At 36.8% G+C, this 13265-nt stretch overlaps 1 protein-coding gene across 1 annotated transcript; it reads right to left on the reverse strand.

The window, feature by feature from the left end:
• Positions 1-472: 472 nt before the first annotated feature.
• Positions 473-12367, reverse strand: LOC139146131 (uncharacterized). Its single transcript, XM_070717559.1, has 8 exons — positions 12313-12367; positions 9443-9513; positions 6886-7113; positions 6426-6635; positions 5849-6076; positions 5396-5605; positions 1070-1249; positions 473-645 (listed from the first exon to the last, which is right to left on the reverse strand). Exons 4-8 carry the CDS (start codon positions 6502-6504, stop codon positions 638-640), a joined length of 705 nt encoding a protein of 234 aa, XP_070573660.1. The 5' UTR covers positions 6505-6635; positions 6886-7113; positions 9443-9513; positions 12313-12367; the 3' UTR covers positions 473-637.
• Between the last annotated feature and the right edge of the window lie 898 nt (positions 12368-13265).

Raw genomic sequence — 13265 nt, forward strand, 5'->3', positions numbered from 1 at the left:
GGTTTCAGGAAAAATAATGTTTTTATTTGTAATAGTGTTAACATTGTGTTTGTTTTCTTAGTTTCTCTGAAAACCTACCAGCATGCTGACGGCAAACAAAGAATTCTATTTGAAGCGCCTGAGCTTATTTACTCAATTTCATTCATTGCAAAAAATAAAGCAGTTCCGACAGGATATAGTTTACCACAGTGCATATAAAGGTACGGTGATTTCACTTTCTGTATCAAAGATTTTTACGAGCAGCAGCACACGGAATTCTCGGTGTAATTACCGTTCACCGCTGACACGTCTCATTAGTTCTGGCAACTAAACTCACGTCCCATGTCAAGTTCTATGTCGAGATTTTATATTTTGTCGGTTCACAGATTTGAAGTCGGATTATTTCCTTTCAAAGCCTGTTTGTTATTTACCCAAGCTTGGTAGCCTCAGCGACCATATCAAACGTGCCAATAAAATTGATCAGAGAACTTTTCATTGCTTTACACCTTTATTTGAAATACAGAGAGTCAATGATAATGACGAGTGTTAATAATAGACTGTCTCAAAGGCATGCCATTAAACAAGGAGTAATGTCAACTAAAGGTGACCACTAGAAGAGGAGAAATCTTCATATTCGTCTTTTACTCTTCTCATTCGATCACAGTTCTGAATTAAGAAAACATGATTAATACTATAAGACGGTCGACAGCCGCTTTTGCCATATAGGCCTTTGACGGTCAGTCCAGTTCGATATGTGTCGCTTGACAGGAGCCCTGATCCACACGGAATGTCACAGAATATGTATAACGCATTTTATACAGCGCATTAAGTATACACGACTAGCAATCTTAACGCAGGCGTGGAAAAGCCTAATCTGTACGATTCAGCTCATCTATTTTAGTTTTAATTTACGAGATCACATCATCCATTACATCTACACAGTAACATGCAGTTCATCCATTTACATCACGTATTTATCTTTCATGTCGACTGGTTTGTAGTCATGCATACGCCACGTCAACGCTACAGGGTGAAAATACGTATAGCAGGCAACCGTGCTGTCCATTATAGAAAGTATGAATTTACTCACTTCTGAAATCGCGGCAAGAGTCGCATGTGCAGTGAGCCGCAGTATTTCCACACCATCCGGCTGCGGAACAGCAGGGGTAGATACTATCCGGGTCGCATTCTGCAGGACTCCCGTTTGGGAGAGGAAAGCCCGGACCACATCGTAGATCGTCCCTCCAACAGCCACTGTTGATACCTGTGCCTGTGTGAGAGAACATATGTAACGTGGAAGTTGCTACTATACTGTAGGTCATTAACATTCCGGCACTTACAAATAGTATAACACATACGTACGCTAATAATAAAATCAATACACCTATAAATCCATTCGTCAATGCATGCATGGATGCATCCACCCACCCACTCAATGCATGCATCCATTCATTAATTGATCCATCCATCCATCCATTCATCCATAAATTCATCTATCAATCCATACGTCAATTAAAAATTAATTATCTCTGTCATCATCAGACAGTATGATTATTATAGAGATGTATAAAACACACATAAGAGATATAATAACTTCACAACTTTCCGTAAAATTACTTTAAAGACATAATTTATCACTAACATTGTTCAACAATTGACGTTTATACTGCTGTACGTTTGCAATATTTGCACATCCAGTGCACATATAAAGAAAGTTATATCTTACTTACTGTTGAATTTGTGTAGGTTGTGTGTCAGTGTTAAAGTACGTGTGACTGTCCTTCATTAGCTGTGCGGAATAGTCACTGTCAAAAACGCACTTTCTTAGGGATGGACCATTAGATCTTGGGAGGGGCAATTGAAAATTTCTAAAAAATTTAATTTCCAAATGAGAAAAGCTGTTCAAATTTTTTTTTCTGAGTAAATTTTCATATATATAATTATTTTAGATCAACGCTGTCTGAGGATACAATGTACATCCATATCACTAGCGCAAGCGCAAATAAGATTGTGTGCTGTAAACCCAACATACATATGACCTGGTGATTTATATTGCTGATAGATTTCGCGAAATGTTGCAGATCATCTAGCGCACTGAATGTCCAAGAGTACTGCCTTATACTGGAACAGAAGGAAATGAAGAAGTGGAATCTGATTTTTGCACAACCAATGGCAGTCCATCTGTCCATCAGGTGTGGTGCGAAGTACCACAAGCGACCGCGTAAGCGGTCGTTGGGGGAGGTCAGGAGGGGTGTGTCCCCCCTCCTGCCGTTGGAGCTTTTGAAAAATAGAGATTAAAATGATGTCATTTGGTGGCACTTGGGGAGTATTTTTTTCAGATTACACATCTTCCTAAGAAACATGGTCTTCTTGGTCCTCAGTAGCTTTCAGTAGTTTTGAAAATTGACTGTTTGGGTTTCCTGGCTTCCCTTTCTACTGCATGGTGAAATGCGTACATTCACCCCAGCAAACATCATGCATATCTCATGATTTACAATTGATTTTGACAAGCTGAGAAGCTGTTTGCAAAATATAGTGAAATTGCATATTTGGGTTTTTAGGGCAATTTTTGCCCTTTTTTGATCAAAGCATCTATTTCTCTGTAGCAGCATGTCCAGATTGATTGGATGTGTATAGATGTTGTGAAATTTCAATATTCGTCTTTTGAGGGCAATTTATGCCGTTTATGGTAAAAAAATCCGTATTCACTGAAAGGGCTTGTCCAAAATCTTTGAAATTTGCTACATAAGTCCCTTAAGATTTTTTCAAATCATGCTCTTTTTTTGTGATGGAAAAATTTTTCAGATAATTGTCATTCAGCATTTGCTACACACAAACGATTATTCATGCAGATTTATTCAATATTTGCTATAGAGAACCTTCAAAGTTCGTGTGTTTTTGTGTTGGGATTTGTTGTATAGATGGCATTCTACGTAGTGTATTGTTAAATGTTAAAAAATGTGTTGCTGTTGTTTTTAAGGCTGTTTTTTGAGGTTAAAAAATTGAAAATGCCTGTTTAAAAGCAAAATAATACATAATGACTTGATATGTTGTTTTATCATTATTGACGTGTTTCTACTTGTTCACCCCCCCCCCCCAAATGAACCTGATGTGGCCTGCATCTGTTCACCTTGATCTTAAAAGGCAAATATAACTTTCTGTCTTTACAACCATACCATAGTTTCAATGTTTTACCCAGTGTACCTGCTTGGTTTGTACGCAGGAAACAAGTAGAAAACAGGCTATATAATTCTATGATTTTCAAGTGATCAGAATACAAAAGTCCTGAAAAGATAAGATAATCAAAACTTCCAGTATAAGGGATACAGTCACTCTAAATGTATAAATTAAAATAAAAAAGCGATCTAGCGGCCGATATAGCTCCGCTGTGTTTATGTAGAGAATAACTATTTTTGACACATGTTGATGAAGAGGGTGGAAATCTTTGATAGCTCAATGCATTGGCCAGAAAAGTGGCTAAAATAGCTGCAAAAATACACAATTGAAGATTTCATCATACTTTGAATATGTCATATCGGATAATCCCTACATGTCAACCAAAGCTATCTGATGAGTAGTTTTTTGAGAATAAAATTTTCTGACCAAAAATGGCAACAATTGCCCCCAAAAATAACAATTGCAGATTTCATCATAATTTCAAAAGATCAAATTTAGTTCATCTATAGAAACCTGTACACCAAATTTCAAAGCTGTTAGACCAGTACTTTTTGAGAAACACATTTTTTGACCAAAAATTGAAAAAATTGCCCCAAAAATACAAAATTGCAGATTTCATCATACTTTCAATAAGTATCATTTAGTTCATCTATAGAAACCTGTATACCAAATTTCAAAGCTTTCAGATAAGTAGTTTTGGAAATACACATTTTTTGACCAAAAATGGCAAAAATTGCCCCAAAACTACAAAATTACAGATTTCAACATATTTTCAATATATATTACTAAGCTCTTCTGTAGAAACCTGCATACCAAATTTCAAAGCTGTCAGACCAGTACTTTTAGAGAAACACATTTATTGACCAAAAATGTCAAAAATTGCCCCAAAATTACAAAATTGCAGATTTCATCGTAATTTCAATAAATATGATTAAGGTGATCTGTAGGAACCTGTATACTAAATTGCAAAGCTATCAGATGAGTAGTTTTAGAAATACACATTTTTTTGACCAAAAATGGCAAAAATTGCCCCAAAAATACAAAATTGATGATTTCATCATACTTTCAATAAATATAATTTAAATCATCTGTAGGAAACTTTATATCAAATTGCAAAGCTATCAGATGAGTAGTTTTAGAAATACACATTTTTTGACCAAAAATGGCAAAAATTGCCCCCAAAATACAAAATTACAGATTTGATCAGAAATTCAATATATATTACTTAGTTCATCTATACAAACCTGTATACCAAATTTCAAAACTATCAAACCAGTACTTTTTGAGAAATACATTTTTTGACCAAAACTGGCAAAAATTGCCTTAAAAATGCAAATTTTGCATATTACTGCACAATTTGGATAAATCTGAAAAAATTCATCCATTGGGACATATGTACCAAATATCAAAGCTATCTGACTAGTATTTTTGAAGAAGTAGATTTTTAAAGATTTATTACCAAAAGTGACAAAAATTGCCTTGAAAATACAAATATCCAAATTTCACCACGAATTAAAAAATCTGACTGAAGCCACCCTTAGTAAAGTGAATATCAAATTTCAAAGCAATCGGACAAGCGGTTTCAGAGAAGAAGATTTCTTTACCAAAAACACCAAAAATGCCCTAAAATACAAATATGTAAATTTCACCACGATTTTAACAAAGTCAAGTGAAGTCACCCCAAGTGAACTGCATATAAAATTTCAAAGCAATAGGACTTGCGGTTTCAGAGGAGAAGGCAATTGTTGACGGACGACGGACGACGACGGACGACGGAAAATCAACCTATTTGATAAGCTCCGCGTCACTGACAGCGGAGATAAAAATGTGCCTGGAGGATGTACCTAAAATACAGAAAGTTGCTTTCTGTTGGTAAAATCTAAAAAAAAATCAAGATCTTTTAAGACCTTTGCAGATTTTTTTTACGCATTTGTATTCTTATTTATTTTTTATTTTATTTTGCAAACTAGTTCAAAGAATTTTTTTATAACTTTCTGCTCTGAAAATATTTTTTTTCTGTTTTTGACCACCCTCTCCAAAGATCTAATGGTGCGTCCCTTAGCAAGGTTAGAACCGACTTTAATATAGAGATTGCCATGTATAGTCGGATTGCTTTGGTCGCTGATTTCTTTGTGAGGTAAGTAAGTACCGTAAATGTAGAGTTTGCATCCGATAGAGACATTACTGATTACCTACGAGCACATACCACACACACAAACAGAAGCTATATCTTACTTGCCTTGTCCGTATACCTCTAATTCACAAAGGTAAATTGCACGAGTGGCACCAACTTTTGTCAGCGTTATATATCTGCCCATGACAGCGCCAGCTTCACAGTCCAAAATTAACTCTCCCTTGGGTTGAAAGACGTTATCTTGTATTCTAACACACAATTCACCATCACTATTCTGCTCATCACTAACACTGATAACCGTGTTTCCATAAAAACCTTTTAAGAAAATACATATCACTCTGGTCAATTTCTACAAAATGACATCGTGTTTTGTTTTGGTAGACGTTGTTGCTACAGACCATCTTTATGTATGAATATGATATTTGTCAGCTGGCAAAGTTATTTACATTTTGATATGCGGGATGTAGTTTGTAAAAATTACAAATTTGTAGTGAAGCGTGACAATAGTTTGTGCTGTCTATTTCAGTAGTTATTGTGCTCTTCGTACAGAATACTTACAGCCACCCTTCGATAGAGTCTGCGTACAATCATTCGGAAAAACTAGTTTTACTGCTTGTACTAGATGATCTTGTCCCAAATCAATCTGAAATGAAGGTCGGTTCACAGCTGGACCTGAATCTGCACATGTGTCAGGTATCCCGTCGATGAGATAGGGTAGGGTGTGTAGCGTGCCTTGTTCTAGACTTATCCCAGTGACTGGTTTAGTCAATGCGACATTGTTTGGACCTGAAATTGTCAAAGTTGCATTTTCGTATTTTTTATACACATTTGAGGTCATAGGAAGCATTGCACCTCACGTTCAGTCTTTTGACCCTCTAATGTTATGATGACAAATTTACTTTTCAAAGGCTGGCATCATGGACACGTGTAAGGATGTTCCATAGAATGACACAACACGTGCAGACTTATTGAACCAACTTTATAGAGATGGCCATGAATAGTCGGGTTGCTTTGGTCGCTGAATTCTTAGTGTGGTAAGTCAGTACCGTAGATTTACAGTTTGCACCCGATACACACATTACTTATTACCTATAAGCACATACCACAAACACACACAAAGTTGTATCTTACTTGCCTTGTCCGTATACCTCTAATTCACAAAGGTAAATTGCACGAGTGCCACCAACTTTTGTCAACGTTATATATCTGCCCATGACAGCGCCAGCTTCACAGTCCAAAATTAACTCTCCCTTGGGTTGAAAGACGTTATCTTGTATTCTAACACACAATTCACCATCACTATTCTGCTCATCACTAACACTGATAACCGTGTTTCCATAATAACCTTTTAAGAAAAATACATATTACTCTGGTCATTTTCTACTAGTACACAAGTGACATCGTGTTTTGTTTTGGTAGACGTTGTTGCTACAGACCATCTTTATGTATGAATATGATATTTGTCAGCTGAAAAAGTAATTTAAATTCTGATATGCGGGATGAAGTTTGTAAAACTGACAAATTTTTTAGAAAGGGTGATAACGTTTGTGCTGTCTATTTCAGTGGATATTGTGCTGTTCTTACAGAATACTTACAGCCAACCTTCGATAGAGTCTGCTAACAGTCATTCGGAAAAACTAGTTTTACTCCTTGTACGAAACGATCTCGTCCCAAATCAATCTTGAATGAAGGTCGATCGACACGTGGACCTGAATCTGCACATGTGTCAGGTATCCCATCGACGAGATAGGGTAGGGTGTGTAGTGTATCTTGTTCCAGTCTTATCCCAGTGACCGGTTTACCCAATGCGACATTGTTTTGACCTGAAATTGAGGCATGTTCATAATGTTTAGACACAGAGGAGGTCATTGATTTTCTAATCTCGCGACGGACACAATCCTTCAAAAGTAGGTGTCATGGAAACGTGTGAAGATGCGCCATAGAATGATGGCCATGTAGTCGAGTTGCTTTGGTCGTTGAAGATGTTCTCTTCTATGATACGACTTATGCAAGAAAGCGATAAAATCTCTGGTTTGTGTACACAAGAAATTAATAATAGTGTATGCATACTTTAATAGACTACGTAGAGAACATATTTCTTCTGCATCCAAGCCAAAGTTAGCAATATCATTTTCACGTGATAGGTGATTCACTATAACAAGTTACTGGTATATACCGACTCCGAACTGATCAGAATTCCCACAATGTTTAATTGTCAATGTAGCGGAATAAGGGAGCCTTCAGTAATTACAGGGGGTGGGGGTGGGCCGGGGAATTTCGCGCACACCTGTACCGTAAAATGTGACCCTCCCCTATCCTCCTGTCTAAAATGTGACCCTCCCCCTTGTCCGACATTCTAAAACTTGACCCCCCCAGCCAACCACTGCGGTATTCTCCCCAGGAATAACTAAAACAGTATCAGCTAATTTACATAACAATTGGTTAAATTGTTATGTTAGGGACAAATTACAAAGGGGATGACTGGTGTTTTGGAGGGACAGTCGCAATTTATCACGCAAGAATTTTTGAAGAGATATGGTATTTCATACATTTGAGGGAGAGTCACCTTATTTTGTGCAACTATAAGAAGGCAAGATGTGGCTGATTTAGTGCTTCATCCAAAAATATCAAATCATACTACATGGAGTCTATCAGGCAAATTATTGATAATTTACCCCCACAAAACATGCTATATCTGTATATTATATATGTTTGATTATTTAAATGTACTTTGCTTGAATAGGGAAGTAAAATGTGCATTTCTGTACAAGAAATTGATTTCTGAATTTCATCTAAAAAGTTGGTTCACTATTCATTGCGTCTATGATAAAATTATGAATAATTTTTTCCAATACAAAAATAGGTAAATCTTTGCATCTGTGTACTCTTCATTGTTGATGTTAATGTTCTTGATTAGACTAGAGTGGTTACAAGTCTATGGTTGTGTAAGAAATTTGATTTTGGAATTTCACTGAAATGTCAATTCACTATGCATGGCGGTCTATGATGAAACTATGAATAACTTTTTTTCAGTACAAACTTAGATAAATCTGTGCATTTATGTATCAGTGCTTGATTATTCAAATTATTGTTCTTGATTAGACTAGAGTGGTTACAAGTCCATTGTTGTGTAAGAAATTTGATTTTGGAATTTCACTGAAATGTCAATTCCCTATGCATGGCGGTCTATAATGCGTACATATTTCGTTGGTGATTTCCTATTCAGTCAAATATCACATGGACAATCAAAGTTTTAGCCATAAAATCAGCTTCTGTCAAAAGTGATCCTCCCCAAGATAGGTTTATAAAAAGTGACCCTCCCCTTTGAACTGTTTTCTAAAAAGTGACCCTCCCCCAAATTCCCCTGGCCCACCCCCCTGTAATTACTTAAGGCTCCCTAAAGTAAATTGATATTTGAACACATAAATATGAAAGTAAATATGATGACGTAAAAAGTTGGATTTGTACAGATGCATCATTGAGAGGGGTATTTCGATTTACACCTTACAGTGAATTTCAGAATAGCTTGGATTTACAACGTGCTTGGGTGATTAGAAAAACGTTTCTGGCGATAGATTTTGCAACAATTGAACCCAATACGACGTCCACTGTTCTCACGTACAGAACACGTTCAGTGTAAGACACATCAATCGTTGTACTGAACCGTACACATCGTACAGAAAAAAACCTATCTTTAGCGTTCTGTCCACTTTCATAGTCGGGATATGTGATAAAGGCATTAAAAGAATATTCAAGCAGTAAGTGTACGGGCGAGTTTTTCAGTGGGAACGCAGCAACACTGACGATGCTGACTTGATTTTTTTCATATGAACTTTGTTTTCTTACATGTCGTGTATTTACTTTATTCATATGACTTTTCGGGAAGAAAAAACAATATTATAAATATTGCTCTTCTTGCATTTCTCTCGTACCAGCACGCGCAGAAGAACTCCACGTCTCAATTCGACTACAATTGCTTTAAAAAGCAGAGAAAATTATAAAATCAATGAATTATCATAAAAACAGCATATCATAAGCATGCATCCGAAAATTTCTTTTACAAAATTTAGTACATATACGTTGAGGTAAAAAAGCAACTGCTGGTTGCAGATAGAAACCTGACACATTTTATACAACTTTAGAAATACTGACCATATGACTTGCGCGTACCAACTGCAACAACCAGCATAAACAGCACGAACTGCATTCTTCTTGTTCTTTTCCTGGAGTAGCCATTAGATCAAGAACAGAAACATATGAAAAATACACAAATCGATTAGTGAGCACACGGACGAGGCAGATATGCATGCTTACAAAAATAACTGAAGAGGGCAATCATAAAGAAAGTACACGCACACAAATCCAGGCAAACTATAAGTAGAGGTTGAGCAAATATCGGATTTGAATGATATCATTTTTGATTCCTTCATCCGTGTTTTCTCCACGTTAATAGGTGACTTAAACATATAAAAGAACTTAAAGAAAAGTGCTTCATCAAACCTCAGGCATTGCAATCAATGGAAAGCCTTTTCCTCTGAATGAGAACATCGGTTGTCTATGATCTTGGGCGACAGTTGATTAATCTACAAAATTGTCGAGCATTTGTTATTGTTATTGGATTAAGTGTTTTAGTATTTCATTGTATGAAGCCAACCCTTTATGGGTTTGCCAGATTCTATGACTGCCATGCATATGGCAATATATGAACCACTGTAAATAATATCAAAGTTCTATCTTAATTATGTGAAAATGAGTATTTGTTCGAAAGATTTTCGAGTAGGACAACGACAAAGTCGTTTACAAAAACAGCAAGAAACAAAACCTGTAGCCCCTGTAGTTGATGAGATGCACTGAAGTAGGGCACAGGTCATTCAAGGTCATCCAAAAGTTGTCAAAAATGTTGGTAATGGCTCGTTAAATCTGTAGCACTTGTAGTTTCTGAGATAAATGATTTTGCCTAATTAATCAGCCATGGAACATGTTGATTAAATGACTTGGAAATATTATCAAAACCACAAGGTCAATGAGCTTGAAATTTTGTGAAAACATTTTGGTAATTTGCCCAAAAAAGTGTCTAAACAGTTTTTAATCGGTCACATTTGATGCAAATTAGTGAGAAAACAATGTTTCAATCAAAGATGACAGCCGGGTAACGTGACCCGTACTCGTAGGGTCAGGTGCACAACTTGAACTACTCATAAGGCCCAGTAAGCCCTATAAGTTTGAAACAAGTATATAGAGTGGGTTTTTAGTTCTACACCCGCAAAAAGGTTATGGAAGAAGAAGAAAAAAGTTGAATTCCTGTAAAAAAGGCCCCAAGGCCCAATAACCCTGGGCCCCTAAAAATCAGAGGGCCCGTGCAAAAATAATTACTAGAGAAACAGGTTAACTAACTTTGTGATTCAAAGTGGCCGCCATACCTGTATTAACTCCATGGAATAAAATAAAATTTTCGATTTTCGCTAAAGTAAGAAGGTAATTTTTTTGTTACTCCAAGAGGCTTCAAATGAGCTCCCTTAAGTGGTAGATCAGAATAATCGTACAAAAATTGAGATTCGTAAATCAGAAAAGAATCGTGAAATATTGGATGTCCGAATATCTGTCCCCAAGGTGCATTCTGCCTTAAATTGACCCCTGGGGTGCAGTGCGTGTCGGCGACACCATTTTATATAGGCTTTACTTTTAGGGGTTGGGGGATTTGAATACGAGTAAATAATGCATATGTCTAGAGTGTCTTGAAGATTCCACCAAACGTTTATATGTGTGTGATTTATTTTTCAATGACATAAACTGTTTTTCAGGTTTTGTTGCATGTGTCAGCAACACTTTCTAGCTGTAGTTTGCACAGCGTATTTGCACAGCGTATTGAAATACCCGATAGAGTTACTGTAAAGGTAGCTTTTAAACGGAGAAGAAAGTATTGAAATATCAAACATCAAATTTTCCTGGAAATTGGCATTCAGCAGGGTGGTCATCAAATTTCCTTGATCTTCTCAGAGGTTCAAGACAGTGTCTTAGAGTGGGCAGTGGGCCTCATTATTTTGACCGAGGTACATGAAGAAATTGTGGGCCCTCCCCGGCAATAATAATTGAACACTCCTTTAGCGGTGTACAGTGGTCCAAGATCACAAGAAATCATTGATCAAACAGTAAAATGTCTTACAAATCTACATACGCTGGCCTAACTGATTTCACAAGAGTGGTGAGATGCATGTGAGAGGGAGCCACAAGAAGACCAATTGAATTCAGCTGATAAACTACATAGAGTAGATTGCATTAATGTTTCTTTTCTACATTATGACATGCATTTGTTATGCTTTTGTAAAACTGAGCACATCTGACATCGAAGGGCGTTCATTCGAAAAAGCAGAATTTCACTGTCCGCACACCTTTATAAAGTGCTCCCTATTTCTATTACGTTACACTGGTCCACGCACGAGCGATGGTCCTTCCGTTGGCTGGGTCGGACCCTTACTTGTGAGTTACCGCAAACTACCGGCCGCATTTTAGTTTCTGTAGCGAGGTAGTCGCCTGCTCTGAATAAGAAAACGATTAACACTACGGAACTCGAGCTACCACTTCCTGCAGCTATCCGCGATTATCGATCCTATAATTTCTGTTGTTTCGCTAAAGAAGAGCAAATTACACTAACACCAAGAAAATGATTCGTGGATGGCACGCTTCTTTTGATCACAAAAGGCCAGTCAGTCTGGTATACCTTTTGATTTGTTCCTGATAAAATAGTTTGCAGACGTCGATTCATAGGTGCTTAACGTCCGTTATTTCACTTATAGGTGTCATTCATAATATTCTTCCACGTTTTCATAGGCGAATGAACCGTCATTCTGGTCGAAAATTTTGCTCGGTGATTTTGCTGCTCCGTATACGTATACGTAATTAGGTGCGTCTTGCTTGCTAATAATATCAATTAGTAAGAATTGTGCTATGCAGGAAGACAGGCTACATTCAAGTATTCTTAAGTGAGCGTCAACATCGTCCGAGTAGAATTGTTCAGTGCTTACCTGTTTCACGGGAGATTGTCAGCGTTGATTTTAAGTAACAACGATCGATGACTTCACTGACGATAAAGATACACGAACTTATAAAGCATTCGGACAACTAAATCTTACAACGATGCGTTTCTTGATGGTACTTGATATTTTTGCTATTTATTCTTGAGATGATCTATGGTATTGCAAACTATTGGAAGTCAATAGCGCATGTAATTAATCTGATCTTAGACTGATCAGAAATCGGAAACTATATTTGTTCAACGGCATACAACACGGATTATCTTGGCTGATGTATTTACGTCGTATTTCCTTTCTCGCGAGAGTAAAGGGCTGGATTAATGATTGTTTTAAAAACCATGTAAGTGTCAACATTAAAGAAATAAGGGTATAATAAACGAGTGATAACGGAGCGAACGTGGAGCCAAGGAAAGAGCTAGATACCGTTATATATTTGAAAACATAACACTTTGATATATTTAGAACAAGGATCTATCCGGTAATCCACCCTGTAAAAAGTAAAGATATCAAATACCAACGGAACAGGTACTGTCAAATAAATATCATATTCTAGTCTTCTTGCACAAATGTATTAACAAGATTGTTATCGATAAGTCATCTATGAAATTACGCAGGCTATTAACTATTGAAATTTACAACGCCATCTTTCCACAGACACAAGAAGACGACAGAAAACACACATCACTGTATTAGATGGCTGATTTTTCCTGTTAAAATATTTTGCAGACATCGATACATAGGTGCTTGAAATCCGTTATTTCACTTACAGGTGTCATTTATAATATTATTCCATGCTATCATAAGCGAATTACCCGTCATTCTGGTCGAAAATTTAATCGGTGACTTTGCTGCTCCGTATACATATTCGTATACGTGAATTAGGTGCAGTTGTACGACTTGTTTTGTCGGAATTATATCAATTAGTAAGAATTGTGCTATGCAGG

The sequence above is a fragment of the Ptychodera flava genome, chromosome 12 (assembly GCF_041260155.1).
Source record: "Ptychodera flava strain L36383 chromosome 12, AS_Pfla_20210202, whole genome shotgun sequence".
NCBI lineage: Eukaryota > Metazoa > Hemichordata > Enteropneusta > Ptychoderidae > Ptychodera > Ptychodera flava.